At 43.4% G+C, this 16,846-nt stretch overlaps 2 protein-coding genes across 2 annotated transcripts in view; one reads left to right on the top strand and one right to left on the bottom strand.

Moving 5' to 3' along the window:
* CEP120 (centrosomal protein 120) overlaps positions 1-10,817 on the bottom strand; it is a 36,822-nt gene extending 26,005 nt beyond the window's left edge. Inside the window, exons 1-9 of the mRNA XM_072359179.1 lie at positions 10,655-10,817; positions 10,051-10,207; positions 7,721-7,835; positions 6,680-6,821; positions 4,555-4,703; positions 4,100-4,297; positions 2,360-2,587; positions 1,916-2,123; positions 1,179-1,277 (exon numbers count right to left, since the gene is read on the bottom strand). Of these exons, the coding sequence (XP_072215280.1) occupies positions 1,179-1,277; positions 1,916-2,123; positions 2,360-2,587; positions 4,100-4,297; positions 4,555-4,703; positions 6,680-6,821; positions 7,721-7,835; positions 10,051-10,207; positions 10,655-10,706 (1,348 nt within the window). The 5' untranslated portion in view covers positions 10,707-10,817. The remainder of the gene's footprint in view (positions 1-1,178; positions 1,278-1,915; positions 2,124-2,359; positions 2,588-4,099; positions 4,298-4,554; positions 4,704-6,679; positions 6,822-7,720; positions 7,836-10,050; positions 10,208-10,654) is intronic.
* Positions 10,818-10,936: 119 nt separating this feature from the next.
* On the top strand, positions 10,937-12,034 carry TOMM5 (translocase of outer mitochondrial membrane 5). Its single transcript, XM_072359379.1, has 2 exons — positions 10,937-11,125; positions 11,594-12,034. Exons 1-2 carry the CDS (start codon positions 11,005-11,007, stop codon positions 11,626-11,628), a joined length of 156 nt encoding a protein of 51 aa, XP_072215480.1. The 5' UTR covers positions 10,937-11,004; the 3' UTR covers positions 11,629-12,034.
* The last annotated feature ends 4,812 nt before the right edge of the window (positions 12,035-16,846 follow it).

Below are 16,846 nucleotides of genomic sequence, written 5' to 3'. Positions count from 1 at the left end.
TGGCTTCCTAAATGATTTCAATTCCTTGTAGTATAAATTAATACCACAGAAAACAGCCACTGTAAGTTACTGCTTATAAAATAAATATAAAATTAAGAACAATACACTGTTGAAAGATATTTTTCTATTTCTTAAAGCTGTGTGAGCGTATTTTATTGGAGGAAGTCTGAACTAACGTATAAGATACTGTATCACCCTGTAAAACCAAGGGGGATACCATGTAACAGTTGCTAGCCAACTTGAGGGCACGCAGAAGAGGAGCTTTTACAATAGTAATAAAATCAGTATTTTATATACACACACACATATACACACACACACACTATGTCAGACTGCTTGGAACTGACTTCTTTAGTTTGAGACTGAAAAACAGAGAACCAGATCTACTACGATGCTCACAAAAGAAAGAATGAACTACTGCTCCCACACTGATGGTTCACTACTGAAATGAAAACTGAAGCGATGCAGCTAAGACTATAGCACTATCTATCAATAGGATAGGACCATTATTTGGTAAACACAAACTATACCGACAATAATAATACTGACTGTCCAATCCTAAAAACCAATAGCAGGAGTATTCCAGGCTTATCAAGTCCTTGAACTGGGGCCTTAGCCTCTCCACTATCTCCTTCCAAAGTTAACAGGTCAAACAACAAGTTTTTACAGATAGGGTTTCCAAAAGACAGCCTCCAAAACGTTTAAGACTAAAGCAGACAAAAAAGGCAAGATCTGTCAGAGAGGAATCGTCTGCCTTTTTGAAGTGCTAGTTGTTCTGGTCTTCTTTCTTCATAATCTTCTAAGAAGTTCCTCTTATTGTTATTAAAAAAAAACAAAACAAACACACTATCGCCAGTATCAATCTTCTTTTTCCTTCTGCTGGTTTAAGGAGCAATGTTTAACACTGAAAAGGAAAAACTTCAGTACTTCAACACCAGCTGGTCAGCATAATGTGGCAATGAAATCAGGTCTTCTGAGCTTCTTAGTTAACAGATAAAGGCACTGATTTGCTTTGTGCAATTAAATGGATGGGAAGAACTGTAAGGCTCTCACAAAGAAGAAAACATAAAAATGCACACAGTCTACAGTTAAAAATCATTTAAGTTGCTACTATATTTAAATTCCATTCTACGTACTGATTTTGTTAAGTTATTCTGCATTACTAGAATGGTACAGACCTGATAACAGCAGTGATTTTGCACTGCTCTGCGATTTGAAAACTGGGAGCTCTTCGGGGTACTGTTTGTTAACATCTTTACAAGAGTCATCCACTAGCCCTGAAAGATAATGGTGAAATGGCACATTTTTCACCTTGCCAAAGCACTACGAAAGCATTAACAACGTATTCTTAACCACAGATTCAATGTGGTTTTATAGGTCATAAAAATGTCAATACATTTAATGTAAAAGGATTTAACCATTGCCTTGCTGAGACCCATGAGGACTAAAAGAATTTTTTCAGAAATAGCAAACAAATACTGACAGCAAGACTTTCTCCTACAGAACACGGTTTCTTCAGGTGATCAGTATCTCTTCTTTTAAAAATCTTATTTTAAAAATTCTGCATTTTCCTTACCTTTCTGTTTAAAACATTTGAGCTTTAGACCACTACAACTGAAGAAATCGTTTTCCTCACAAGTTTGTATCAAACCTACCCATTCTCAAACTCAGGTAATTTCAAATGCTTCTGGTATCCTTTTTCAAGAGGAAGACCATTCATATCACTCGCAATCCAGACACCAACAAATCCTCCATCTGAGGAGCACTTACTCTCACACTGTCATTTATCCTCTGCAAATAATTCTTACTTGCCAAAGATTTATGACCACAGATGGGTAGTAGGTAACCCAAGAATGTGCCTGGCAACGAGGAAAAACTAAAACAAACAAACAAAAAACCCACATACATCACATACCAGCTTCCTTTAGTTCTGTGCCTTTTTCACACTTCAGACTTTCTGCTTCACTTTCTGTTGCTTCATCTTCTATTAGAGAAGAGTGGTCAGCTTGAGACGGGACATCCTGGGATCTCTGCTGCAGGCCTTTTGTATCTCCACCAGTAGGTGAAAGAACTTTCTTCTCTGGTTGTTTAGGTTCAATTGGAACATTTGAAGGAATCAAAGGCTGAGTGAAGCGATATGGTATAATTACTGATCATGGCTTAAGTGGGAAAAATTCTGTCTGTAGTAACTCTAAGATTTTTCTGACACAGAAAAAAAATGAAGCAATGAAAGTATTCTTCAGGCAAAGCAATGTTTTCCTGATTTTTGTTACGTATTTAACTGTCTAATATTACTTAGAAATATTGTTTCTTAAACATGAATCTGTGCAATGATATCTTAACTATTAGTAAGTTATACCTGAACATTTAAGCACTCCTTTTGCAGAACTACAGATACCCCAACAGTAGGAGCCATATCCAGAGGTAACTGTGGCAGATTTTGCTTAGCTCTATTCGGTGGAACAAGGACAAATGTTCCTTCAATTGCCATTGGGTGCTGATCAATCTCCACACTTCCCTTCTTCAGTAGTCCAGACAGGGGTATTCCGGTGCTTCCAAGGGACTGGTCGCCACAGCAAAGGTGAATCTGCATACATACAAAAGTATCAGGAAGTAAATGCCATGTGTATTTTCATATATATTGCTAACAAAAACCTTCATCCCTAGTCTACTCCCTGTATGCTAAGAATCAGTAATTTGAGCAGTGTAAGAACCATTGTGAAATTTCAGTGTTGAGCTGACAGGATGTGTGCAGTGTTATCACAGCAGCAGATCAGTGCATGCTGTCTTTTGAGGACAGTCATCACATCACCCCTTTTGGATGACAAATTGATTAGCACAGTACACATTCACACCCTTAAGGTATAAACATATGAAATGAACCACTCATGAAGAAATAAAGCAATTTATTTGAAAGTTCATATTTAGACTCCACTTAAATAATTTAATTAAGCTTAAATAGCTTAATAGAATTAAGTAATCATACTCTTAACTCTTGCTAAAAGTCTTCATTCCTTTTTTAAACGCTGACTCAACTCTTTCTACATTATACAGCATAATATTGCCCATTTCAATAGAAGGATCTAAAAAATGTGGTTTACGTTCCTCAGTGAAATTTACTTTTTGAAACCTACACATCAATTGCACTTTCCCCAACAAAAGTCACTTCTGTCTGTTAGTTTTTTTAAGCAAACCAGAGTGCTGCATTCTAACTTTTGACATTTAATACATTTAACAGAATAGCATACATATGTACATATACCCAAATGTGCACGTTTTAGCATTAGACTTCATTTTTTGGGGGGGGTGCGAGGAGGGCGGGGAAAGTATATTAAAATTAAGGATCAGAGAAAAAAAATATATTACTGTATCCCAGATTTTAAGAAGCTGAGTCAGAGAAACAGCTGTACACCAAGAAACTGATAGTTATCTTTAGAGTGTAAGTCTGGGTATGGACCCTTCATAACTAATACTGTCGTACTTAACAGCTTTGTTTAAAAACTCTATACTACCCTCAGAAACACTGACTTACTTGTAGTCACTTAAGTGAGATTTAAGTGCAAGACAAGTGCATTTCACTATAAATGCTTTCAGTACCCAGCAACACTTAAAGGCACAGCTGAAGGCAAGCAATATCCCATAACAGCCTAAATATGGCTGTAGCATTTTTAAAACACTTGAGAAGCCGGGGGAAATCCCAGACCCCTCTTATTTTCCACACACTGTGCTGAAGGCAGTGATTTTATTTGAGAGTTACAGGAGCATGGGTTGCAGATGGTCTGCTTTCAAGAAGCCCCAGAGCTGAGAGCTCTTGGGGATGTCACAATAGCAACATTACCATTTTGCAGCAGTATCTTCTCTCTTGACATACAACCACCAAACTATGCTATAAGTCACCGTGTTAGAGATTGCACTCTCTGTGAGAAGGGAAACCTGCTAGTGTTTTCCTCGTTAGCATAAAAAATAAGTTATATTTGGCCAAAACACTGTAATATAAGGAAGCCTGAGGGAAAAGAATTTAGTTTCAATGCAAACCAGATTCTGTTTCTTTTGTTTTCAGAATTTCATTTTCATTCACATTTGAGAAGAAACAGCTTACCTGCAATTTTGACTGCGCACAAAAATAAACTTGGAGGACTTCAGCTGAACTGCGTATTCGAACCGATGCTCTTTCTGGTTCAAAGTTTGGATTAATCAAATCGGTGAAAGGTTCATTTGTTACATCATTTCCCAATAATGAGTAGTAGAAAAAAAACTCAGGCTGATGCTCAGGAAGCTTCATAGTACTAGGAACTAACTAAAAGAGAAATGAAAAAGAATAATGCATCGTTACAGTTTTACTGCCCCAAAAGAATTTTGATCCTTCAACTGTAGTTTAACATGTAAGTACTACACAAAGTTTTCAAATTTCAATTCAATTTATATTAATTCAGTATCGGAGCAGAGCTATGTCTTACAAAAAAAAATAAAAAAGAAATCTAAATAGAAATGAGCTGTAGGATAGCAAAGCATAACACATTATTTCTTCAAAACTAAATGGGACACAAATCATACCTGTTCCAATTGTGTGGCAAATGCAATGGTTACAGACAAAACAAAGTAGTCTCTACAATACTCTGCTGGTCCAATCTGATGATAGCCCTCTTCTTCGTTCAGGACTGGTACAAGAATTTTAGGATCTAGTCTAGAAAGAAGGGTAGACACTAAGAGAAAAGAGAGACAATTAAGAAATAAGTTACAATGTTATCAGTTGCAGCAGGAATCTTCTTTGTGATTAACAATCTTTCCACATAGATAACAAAGAATTTGATGTCTGATTCTGAAGTATTTCAGCATAAAACAAAGTTCTAAGTGTAAACAAGTTTAATTACAAAGGTGCTGTGCTTGTTTTTTTTAATTATTTTCTCCTCAGGGATCACATATATCATTTTGAACACCACTAGAAAGAATGCTAGAACGTTCTTAATATTGAAGTGATGTAGACTTCAGTTCATTAGGTTGGAGCCTGTTATGCTCCTGCTTCTTCGACTTGTTGAAAGAGATGAAAGGCAGTAACTGGACAGGTCAGACTGTCCAGCTGTTGATGAAGTATGATGCTTCACTTGGCAGACCTTTAGAATGTCTCATTTGAAGAAGCTCCACCTGAAGTCTTCAGTGCATAAAACATCAGAGACTTGCATTATAGGTTTTATAGTTTTGTAGAAAGCAGGCAGGAAGGCACTGTTTTTAAGTCTCACACAGGAGTGACTACAGTGCGCCAAGTGCTCTATGGTCACTGCTTCAAATCTGTCAGCCTCCAACAACACCAATTTACTCCACCTAACTACAGCCCTCTTTAACTGATTTCTATGTGAGTTAATGTCATGCCACTGAATACGTGATGGAACATAAGCCAATCAGCCAACTCCAAGTAAGAGAAAAGTGTTAATTTACTCACCTACAACTTTATTATCACAAGGCAAATACAAAAACCAACAAAATATCCTTGTGTAACCCCTTTAACTGATGATGCTCTACAACTCTATGAAACATGCAGTATGCAAGCCAGTTTTTACCGCCAGTGGGTCAGTGCTTTTCACCTAAAATTGCACAATCTTGACAGCCTGAATGCTTTGAGGATCTACAGTTAAAATGAAATCTGAACTCTTGTTCAGGCTTCAGAATCACAGACGTGACATTATACAAATAAGACCAAGATGGCAGTGTATTTAGAGAAACAGCAAGCTCAATCCCTGATGCAAGAGGATAGTTTATAAAATCCATCTTATGCCCCAAGCAGAAAATCACAGTAGCTTTGACACATCTCCATTAATGAATCCACTTCCAACCCAACAAACTTCTGAGACTCACCTTCAGAGCTAGACATGGATGGAAGAATTGTTAGAGGCATGGAGGTAAAGTAACTGAAAATTGTATTTGTAATGTTACATTGAAATTGTCTCTAAGCATTAAAATCTACATACTCAAGTACACCTTAGAACACTAAAGTGAAACATATGGAAAAGAATTAAACAAAATAATGCTTACAAAGCATGTTATGCAACTTATGTTTGCAAAATTATAAGCCTGTTAATGCAAACATTGTAATTATACACAATCTACACTTGAAATATGAAAATCCAGAGTTACTGCCAACAGATAACTTACCATAGATCAGCAGATCTAACTACACAAACTTGTTATTAATGATGAACCTGGTGTAAGTACTGAGTGGCTTAGCTTAGACAAAAAAAAAAAAAAAAAAAGTGAAAAAAAAGGCAAATTAATTTGCCCAACAAATGAATTAGCACGCTGCTTATCTACTCAGCAATTTAGATTTAGAATGACATACTGTAAAGAAGCTCCCTTTTTTGTTTCTTTAGTTACAAGACATTCCAAAGCCCTGAAAATCTAACCCGACTGAAATGCCAGTAGGAGTAAGTGTGAGTCTCTGGTGCTGATTTTAAAGATCAGTTAGCCTACATCTCTGTCCACCAGAAGAAACATGAAGTAAAGCACATCTGCCATTATATTTCCTATACATATGTTTAGTAGCTACATATGATACCAACAACTTATGGTTAATTAATGTTAAAATACCATAACTCTCTTTGAGCTCGAACAACATGTTTGCATCAAGCAGTACGCACCCGAAACAGGAACATCTTTAATTCAGAACCAGCGGTATTATTTTACTTACCCCTCCCTTCTCTAGGGGGTGCCTCCTTTGCTTTTAAATCATCAACTGGTGCTTTGGAATCAGTTTCCAACACAATGCCTACTTTTATTTCGGATTTAAATTTAGCATACTTGTTACTTAGCAAAGAGTACCATTTCGGTGCCTACAAAATCAGAAACAAAAAAAGCAAAAAGCATTTCCAAAAAGGCAAAATGATAGAACACAGTAATAGATAACAGACTTGCTCGAGCAATTCTACCTTACTGTTCACAGAAAAATACCTCGGTGTTTATTTGCAAAAACATGGTCTGTTTTGAACACACTGCTACACTAAATGACTCTACAGAATCATTCATGGAAGAAGAGCTGAACATACTTTCTTTCACTGACTTACACAGTCAGCAGTAGAGAAGCAAAATATAACATGAGTCTTCTAATTAGAAGAGAGAATGGTTAGATTTTCAACTAAAACAGTCCAGGCTATATTACATGGATTATAAAGTATGACTTCAGAACATTAAACCAAGGTCATATCATGACCCATGCCAGAATTACATCCTGATCAAGGACAACATGAAATTCTCTCATCAAAATTCTATACAAACAATCATGATTTCTCCTTCTTACTTATGGGCCAGAGCTTCAGAACACCTCAGACATCTTCCATAGGAAAAAGAAGTTTAAAAATGAACACATCACAAACAACTCCACTCTCTAAAGTAAACAACCTTGTTTTCTTCTTTTCCCCAGCTGACAAGTCATATCAGTGGCTAAATATTGTGATTAGAAACGTTCCAATCCTCAAATTCTGAAGTGTAGGAAATTTTATTTTTAATCTACGTTCTTGGCTTTTTGATGTTGCAGAGCAGGCTGTGTAAATATTTTTCATTCCAATAACATTAACACAAAACTACTTTCATTTGTTCTCTTTAAACAAAAAATAGGAATCATACTCCTCTCCTAAACAACCCAAAAATTAAACCTCCGCCTTAATTCAAATTCTACTGTCAGAGCACTGTTTTGTAAACATCAAAATGTAAAACTTTATACCCAAAAACATACCTGTTTCTTTTCCTGCACAGCCCTTAAATCAAGCACAACATAGCCTATATTCTCTTTAACTGAAGATAGAGGGTCCAATGCAAAACACTGGAGTTTGATGGGTGTACGCTGCAGCCTGTAAGAACATCTCAGTTGAAATCCAAAATGTTAAAATTAACCCCTGCAATTAGGTCACAAAAAATGATTCACGTGTTTCAAGCATATCAATGACAATGTACTGAGATTTCTTACATAACTAATTCTAATAACTGTTAAAACAAATGGCTGTTCTGGAAACCAAAACCAATTTATCATTTAATTTAACCAAGGAAAATGCCCTTACTTGATGCAGTGGGGAACATGACCACTGGGGATAAGGGGAAGGCTGAGGTCCTCAATGCCTTCTTTACATCTGCCTTTAATGGGCAGACCAGTTATCTTCAGGGCACCTTATGCCCCGATCTGAAAGTATGGGATGGAATGCAGAATACACCCCCAGTGATTCAGGTGGGTACAGTTAAAGAGCTCCTCCTCCACCTGGACTGCCATAGGTCCATGGGACCAGATGGACTCCACCCTCGGGTGCTGAGGGAGCTGGTGAGTGTGATTGCTGAGCTGCTCTCTGCCATCTACCAGCACTACTGGTTAACTGGAGAGGTCCCAGAGGATTGGAGGCTTGCTGATGTGATTCCCACTGAAAGAAAGGGTCGTAAAGAGGATCTGGGGAACTACAGGCCTGTCAGCCTGACCTCGGTACCAAGAAAGTTATGGAGCAAAGTATCTTGGGTGAGATCACACAGCACATGCGTGGCATCCAGCAGATCAGGCCCAGCCAGCATGGATTCATGAAAGGCAGGTTGTGCTTAACCAGCCTCATCTCCTTCTATGATTGGGTGACCGGGCTGGTAGATGAGGGTAATGCAGTTGATATAGCCTTTGACACAGTCTCTTACAGTATTCTTTCCAAGGAAACTGGCTGCCCGTGGCCTAGACAGGTATAGCCTTCTTTGGGTAAGGAACTGGAAAGTCATGCCTAGAGGGTAGTGGTTAACGGAGTTAAGTCCAGCTGGTGACCTGTCACAAGTGGTGTCCCCCAACGGTCAGTTCTAGGGCCCATCTTGTCTAACATCTTCATTGATGACCTGGATGAAGGAATTGAGTAAGTCTGCAGATGACACCAAGTTAGGAGGTGGTGTTGATCTGCCTGAGGGTAGGGAGGCCCTTCAGAGGAATCTGGATAGGCTGAATTGCTGGGCTGAGGTGAATGGGATGAGGTTCAACAAGGCCAAGTGCCGGGTCCTGCACTTTGGCCACAATAACCCCATGCGGCGCTATAGGCTTGGGGCAGAGTGACTGGAGGACTGAGAAGAGGAAAGGGACCTGGGGGTGTTGGTCAATGCTCAGCTGAACGTGAGCCGACAGTGTGCCCAGGAGGCCAAGAAGGCCAACAGCATCCTGACCTGTGTAAGAAATAGTGCGGCCAGCAGGAGCAGAGAGGTGATCATCCCTCTGTACTCAGCTCTGGTGAGGCCGCATCTTGAGTGCTGTGTTCGGTTTTGGGCTCCTCACTACAAGAAAGACATCAAAGCCCTGGAATATGTCCAGAGAAGGGCCATGAAACTTGTGAGGGGTCTGGAGCACAAATCTTACGAGGAATGGCTCAGGAAGCTGGGATTGTTTAGCCTGGAGAAGAGGAGGCTCAGGGGAGACTTCATTGCACTTCACAGCTTCCTGAAGGGAGGCTGCGATGAGGAGGGGCTTGGCCTCTTCTCCCAGGCAACAAACAGGACCCGAGGGAATGGCCACAAGTTGTATCAGAATTGGTTTAGACTGGACATACGAAGGAAGTTTTTCTCTCAGAGAGTGGTCAGGCACAGGATTGGCCTGCACAGGGAGGTGGTGGAATCACCATCCCTGGCAGTGTTCAAGAGGGGTCTGGATAGAGAGCTAGGAGATATGGGTTAGGGGTTTTCTGTAGGTATAGTAAAGAGAGGACGGTTGGACTAGATGATCCTGTAGGCTCTTTCCAACCTTGTGATTCTATAATCCTATGATTTCTTCTAGCAGGGTTCTTGGGGTATATGTAAGAAAGCTAGAATTGAGTGCTTGAACTATACTTTTTAAGTATTGCCAACAGAAGCTTTAGAAACTTCTAGTCACCTATATCGCCAAAAACTACTTTTGTTTGCTGTGGAAACAAAACAGTCGCCCATTTCACAGCTAAAATAAAGCTTCTAAAAACATTTATGAATAGTTTAGATTAAACACTGTATTTCAGCAGCTGTAAGGAAAAGAAAATTAAGTTTTGTCTCCAAAACAAATTTATTTCAGGCTTCGCTTTCTGCTGTTACCTGTGCTGATGAAGTGCTTTTCGATCCAGTTCCCAGGCCAATTCAGTGGCAAATTCTGGCTGGTCAGTATGTTCCACAGGATCAGTAGCCAGCTGTTCTCCATCAAACTTTGCTTCAACTACAAGCATGTGCTTGGGTCGTTTTGGGAAATAACGTCCTGAAACAGAGTGTGATTACCAGAAACCACCAACAGAACAAGCGAGCTCAGATCCTTATTGCAAACCAGTTACATAGACTTTTAAAAACCACTGCTAAGAGAACGCATAGGATTTGTCTTGGATTCAGCATCCTTCTACGTTTTAATTAATAATTTTTGTGACAAAACGAACGGTTAAAGTTTACACGCATCACAACGCAGGGAAAGGATCTACGCGCTTCAGAGGACAGGAACTCGTTGTTTAAGTTGTCAGCAAACAACATAAATGGCCGGAGAAATAACAGAGCCCTTTATACGTGGAATTTTCTGTAAGAAAGCCGGCGCCACAGCCAGCTCCGCTCCCTACAGACCGCTCGTCTGTCCAACGAACTATGAAGGAGCCGCATTAGGCCCATTCATAACACCCCTCCCGAACGCCGCTTGTGTTTAGAACCCGGCCCCGCTCACCTTCCAGAACGGCGACGACGATCAGCAGTCTATCGGCGGCTCTGGACACCATCGCCTCGCTCCGCCCGACGAGGGCGAACACACCACAGCGCTGGCACGGCGAGAAGCGGCAGCACCGCCGCCGCCCGCCCCAAACGCCGCGCTTCCGCCTGGCAACGGCGGCACCGCCCCACGTACGCGCACTTCCGGCACGACGCGCCCTCTCCCCCTAACGGGGTGGTGACGTCACTTCCGGCGGCGCTGCCCCGACGGCGGGCTGCGGCTTCACCTTCCTCTTGCGCACGCGCATTTCCCTTCTTCCGTTTCCGCTTCCGCTCGGCAGGCGGCGCGGCGGGCGGTGTGGGAGCAGCATGTTCCGCATCGAGGGGCTGGGGCCCAAGATGGACCCGGAGGAGCTGAGGCGGAAGATGCGGCGCGACGTCCTCACCTCCGTCCGCAACTTCTTCATCTACGTGGCGCTGCTGCGGATCAGTGAGTGCAGATGCGGCCTGCGGCCTGAGGGGCTGCGCCCGGTGCTAGGCCCGGTGCTAGACCCGGAACTAGGCCCGGTGCTAGTCCCGGAGCTAGACCCGGAGCTAGGCCCGGTGCTAGACCCGGAGCTAGTCCCGGTGCTAGACCCGGAGCTAGTCCCGGTGCTAGACCCGGAGCTAGTCCCGGTGCTAGACCCGGAGCTAGGCCCGGTGCTAGACCCGGAGCTAGGCCCGGTGCTAGACCCGGAGCTAGTCCCGGTGCTAGACCCGGAGCTAGGCCCGGTGCTAGACCCGGAGCTAGGCCCGGTGCTAGACCCGGAGCTAGGCCCGGCCGGACGGCAGCAGCTCGGGCCTGCCGTGCCCGAGCCCTTCGCAGCCGGGCTGGCGGGGACGGAGCCGCCCAGGCCGGCAGTCGGGAGGGCTCCGGGTTGACCGGCGGGACGCTGATGTTGCGCTGCTCTCTTTTCAGCTCCATTCATCCTGAAGAAGCTGGACAGCGTATGAGGGCTTCGCGAGCTGCACGGCTTCTGAAAAACTGCTTTCCTTTCGTCATTAGATCAACGTTGTTCCAGAGGCAGGCATCCGATCCTAAATGTTCCTTACAATAGCCGTGCGGGCATATTCGACCAGAGAGTGATGGCGTGGTGGGAGGTGTGGGGCAGATGTCTTCTCCGGAGCATCAGTAGTGTTACAATGGAACGTTTCTGGTCCTCCTTTAGACAATCGTTCATTTTTTGGTGTGAAGTTTGAAGTGCTAACGAGTTGCTTTGTTTTGCACCTGCCTCTAAACTGCGGCGTGCTGTGGCTATCAATGTTACCGAACCTGTCTGTAAAATCACGTTGTTATTGAATCCAGCCAGAGGGAGTTTGATTTTAAATAAATGGGAGAGCAGTTCTGTCACATTGCAAACAGCTCTGGTGCTGACTTATTTCTGCTAATGACCAGTTAAAGCAGAGGTTCTTTGGTAATATTTCCCTGGCTTTCTTAAGCTTACACTCTCCAACCTCGGCATCAGCGTGTATTGAGGAAAAACAAAGGAAAATGAGAAAGATGAGCAAGATGATTATATATTTTTCTAGTTTCTGAATATGTAGTTACTCACATGTGAGGCACAAATGTGTAGACAAGACTCAGGAATAAAAGCAGAAAGGGTTGGCTCTGCGTTGTCCAGCAGGTCTGTGGTAGTTTGCCGTTCCATTAGAGCCTCAGGGATATTGCATTTATGCAAGGCAAAGCATGAGCAAGGCTGCACTCCTGTAATCTGTGAATGATTAACGGGACTTTAAACACAACAGATTTTGATAATGACTGTCATATGCTGAATGCAGGTCTTGTCACAATTACAGACTGCCATGTACTAGTGGTTCAGGAGTGTTGCTTTGTGTTGCATGCAGTGTTCTTACCTCTCCTGTGCTAATTAAAAAAAAAATTGGTCAGTTTGCTTTGCAAAGAGTTTTCCTCTCTGGAAGAGTTTGTCAGCTCTTGGGCTGATGGTTACTACCATACAGTGGCCTTAGATGGACATGACTTGCCACAGTAGGAGCTGGAATTTCATGCTTTTTGACTTACTTCTCTGTTTTTTGTAAGTCTAAAGGGATGTATTTAAGATTTTATTTCCTTAAATCAGACATGCAGAGAGATCTGGGTGTTTCTGAAACTTGTACTTGATTCTTCTAAAATATTTTCTCCTAGTGTGATAGCAGAGTCCTTGCATGTGTCCCTAGTGGAGGCACTGCTTGTTCTTCATGTGTTGGGTGATTGCTTAGTTGGAGTCTGTTGTCTTCGTGGTCTAGACTGGCAGGGTGCAGTGCTTGTAGGAAGCACAGTAGAAATATTGCAGTGCTTTCTGTGGGAAGGTTTCTAGCCTGTCAGTCTCCCTATCTAAACCCTTAAAATCATGTACATGGTATGCATTTTGTCCATTTGCAAACACTTTTCAGGGCTAAACACAGCTGACCTGTGAGCCGTACTGCATACCTCTTGTCCTGAAGAAATGTACTTGTTAAGAGTGAATTGGCTGGTGGGAGCTTTTAAAGACTATTCTAGGGAAGTTTCTTTCAGGAAGATGAGGGATGAAACCATCAGCTTATTAAAATTGGAGAAAATAAGTAGGTATTTTTCTTGATCTTCTGCAGTCTCTAATATGCTGGGCAGTTGCTTTACTCAGCTGCCTCCAGGGAGGACTGAGATGCAGGAGGAGGCTGAACAGAAGTCACTGCAACCTGACTGATAACCGCTGTCTGTTGCCTCTTCACTTCTGTGGCATTCCTACTAATGCAAAAGTACACTACTGTGGCCGTCTGTCTCCAGCCTTGGAGAAACAACTTCTCATCTTCCAAGCTAAAGTGTGTGCGTCAAGCAGATGGTCTGAATGGCAAGACAAGTAGCAGCAGTAGAGAGTAAGTTTCAGTGAAGCTCAGAGCCTGGGGTAGTCTGTAGATGCAGTTTCTCAGCTGAATTTATGGCTATTGACAGTGGGAAGAAAATCTTCTCCTCTAATTCTTAGTTCTCATTAACAGAATTTTTCTTTGTGCTCTGTCTCGGGGACTGCCATCATCCACCTGTGATGGAAGTCCTAGGGATGGGAACAACCCCTGTTAGGGGTCAAAAAAGGAGACCTCATCATTTGACTTGCAAGTGACTCCCTTCTGAGTGAAATAAAGGGCCCAGTGTGTTGGCCACACCCTTCTAGTAGGGAAGTGTGCTGCAGCTCTGGGGCTTTGGTCAGGGACATCAGGAAACTTCCTGGTCTGGGTCACTTCTCTGATCATTGTCCCTTCCTGATAGCTCAGGCTGGCAGTGATGAGGTTGCTGAGGGAAGCCTGGGGGCAACCAAAAAAGACTTCAGGAGACTGGGGCAGTTAGTTGATGGAGCGAGAGAGTAGAGATGGGATTTTCCTGTCATTTCAGTGGTGTGGATGGATACCAAGAGGACCAGGAAAACCCATCTGATAAAAACATAGCTAAGAGGCTGGCTCATATCCAGTTTACCATCCACACTTCCCAAGTTTTTTTACACATGGTTGTGCTCTGTCCTTACATTCTCCAGCTTGTACTGTTGGCAGGGTTTGCCATGATCCAGGTGCAGGACCTTGCACTTGGTTTTGTTGAAACCTCTTGGGGATTTCCTGGGCCAACTGCTCAGCCTGTTTAGGTCTCTCTGGTTGGCATCCTGTCCTTCAGGCATGTCAACTGCACCACATAGTTTGGCATCCACAAGCTTGAAGGTGCACTCAGTTTCACTGCTGATGTCACTGTTGAGGATATTAAAGGGCATTGGTCCCACCACTGACCGCTGGGGGCATTGCTCAGCACTGATCTCCATACAGACATTGAGCCATTGACCACCACTCTGAGTTCAGTCCTGCAACAGGATTTTGTCCATTGAACAGTCCACCCATCAAATGCATATATTTCCAATTTGGAGAGAAGAATGTTTTTGGGACCATGTCAAAGGCCTTACTGAAGTTCAGATAGATGATGTCAGTCTCTCTCTCTTCATCTATTGGTACAGTACACCATGCTAGAAGGCACCTAGGTTGGTCAGGCAAGACTTGCCCTTGATGACTCCATGCTGGTCCTCCCATATCCCTTCTGCTCTCTTTCATGTGCCCTAGCATAGCTTCTAGGAGTATCTGTTCTATGATCTTTCCCAGCACAGAGGTGAAGCTGACAGGTAAGTAGTTCCCTGGGTCATCCTTCCTACCCTTCTTGAAAATGGGTGCAACACAGCCTTTTTTCCAGTCATCAGAGTCTTCACCTGATCACAAATGTTCACATTGTTCACATGTCATCGAGAATAGCTTGGTGACATCAGCCAGTTCCCTCAGGACTCTGGGATGCATCTCATCAGGATGCTCAGATTCCCCCAGTGATCACAAACCTGATTTTCTGTGGAAGGAGGATTGTTCCCCCAGCCCCCACCTTTAAACCCATCCACTCACTGGATTTGTGAAGAGCAGCTCCCAGTGAAGACAGGCAAAAAAGTTGTTGAGTACCTTTACCTTGTCAGTGCACCCTCTTGGACTTTCCTTTTCCAGCTGAATTGCCTACAGAAGCCTTTCTTACTCTTCTTTATACCCCTCACTTTACACCCCTCACTAAGTCCAGTTCCAGTTGGGCCTTGGCCTTCCTGACCCCATCCCTACTCAGCCAAGCAGCATTCCTGTACCCCTTCCACATTACCTGTCTGTTGTAGGCACGCGGCAACACCTGTCCCTGCTTCCACTGACTGTGCACTTTCCTTCTGGTCTCCAGCAGGTCCCAGCTCAGCCATGCTGTATTACCTTCCTTTCCAGACTCCCTGCACTTGAGGATGGACAGCACTTGCACCTGTTTTCCTGGAGGATCTGCCAGTTCTGCTCTTCCCTGTTGTCCTTGAGGACAGTTTCCCAGGTAGTAACTCCCTGAAGAGCTGGAAGTTGGCTTTCCTAAAATTTAGCATCCTGATTTTATTCTTGGTCCTGTATCCTTCAGGAGTGTCAACTCCAGCACTGCATGGTCATTGCTGTCCAAGCAGTCCCCATTCCTGATATCACCAACCATTTCCCTTGCACTGCTGAGCAGCAGGTCCAGTATTCCATTCTACCTGGTGGGACCGTCTGTATTACTTGACTCAGAAAGTTACCCTCAGTGCATTCCAGGAGCCTCCTGGATTGCATGCAGCCTGCCATGCTGCTTTTCAAGCAGATGTCAGGGTAGTTGAAGTCCCCCAGTGGGACAAGAGCCTGTGGTTGCGATGCCTCCTGTATCCAGAGGAAGAAGGTCTCGTTAGCAGGCTCTGCTTGATCTGGTGGCCTGTAGCAGGCACCAACCACAAGGTTTCCTTTGTTGCCTTGGTCTCTAACTCTCACCTTGTCTTGCTCATGGCCTTTCTTAAGGGATGTCTCTTCACATTCTGTTCCTTCCTTGACCTCTCCTCCTTCCTTGCTTTTGCCTTCTGAAGAGCTTGTAGCCATTGATAGTCACATTCCAGTCTTGGGAAACATCCCACCGGGGTTCAGTGCTGGCAGCTACATCATTCTTTTCTAATAGTACTGTCTTCCAGCTGCTCCTGTTTGTTTCCCCTTCATGCTCTCTTTCTATTTGGTTAAGAGACGGACATGCAGCTAACTGGAAATGACAACCAGTTAACCTTGTGAAGATGTCAGGGTAAAAACTGCACTGTAACCCCCTTGTGAAAGGTGTAGAACAAACACATGTTGTGCCCAAGTGCAGGGGAGAAGCCAGGAGTCAGTCGTTGTGCTTAAGGTGTTCTTGAGTCCCCCCCCCAGCCACAACCTTCTGCAACCACCATGTGAAGGGAGAAGCACGGCTGGTACAGCCAGTGCACAGTGTATGATACCAGGCACTTTCTGCAGCCTGGCAACTGCACCTGGCCCAATTGGAAGGGACTGCTGGATGGCATCAAAGGCATTGCCAGCCCCACAGCCAGTGGTGCAACCTCAACACATCCCAGATAAAGGAGGAGGAGGGACCCTCAGGACATCATGGAATCTGCTGTGGTGACTTGCTATTCTTCCCTTTGTTTTCTATCTCCTTCTCTTTTGTTTTTTCTTTTTTCCCCTCTTTCTTGTCCATCTTCTAATAAATAAAGATACACTCTTGCTCGTTCAAAACCTTGACTGTGTTCCAAGTCTTAATTCAAAGGGACTGAGATCAGTGTAATGAGCCGCAAGCCTCTTTGCCTTGCAACGTGTTCTGAGACATTGCCTAAACACA

The sequence above is a fragment of the Excalfactoria chinensis genome, chromosome Z, assembly GCF_039878825.1.
Source record: "Excalfactoria chinensis isolate bCotChi1 chromosome Z, bCotChi1.hap2, whole genome shotgun sequence".
NCBI classification, from domain to species: Eukaryota; Metazoa; Chordata; class Aves; order Galliformes; family Phasianidae; genus Excalfactoria; species Excalfactoria chinensis.
Note: the sequence above shows the minus strand (reverse complement) of the source record. Positions and strands in the feature narration are given on the sequence as shown.

Coding starts and splice junctions, on each gene's coding strand:
- TOMM5 (XM_072359379.1), top strand. CDS start 11,005: ATGTTCCGCATCGAGGGGCTGGGGCCCAAGATGGACCCGGAGGAGCTG. Junction 11,126..11,593: donor CGTGGCGCTGCTGCGGATCA/GTGAGTGCAGAT, acceptor CTCTCTTTTCAG/CTCCATTCATCCTGAAGAAG.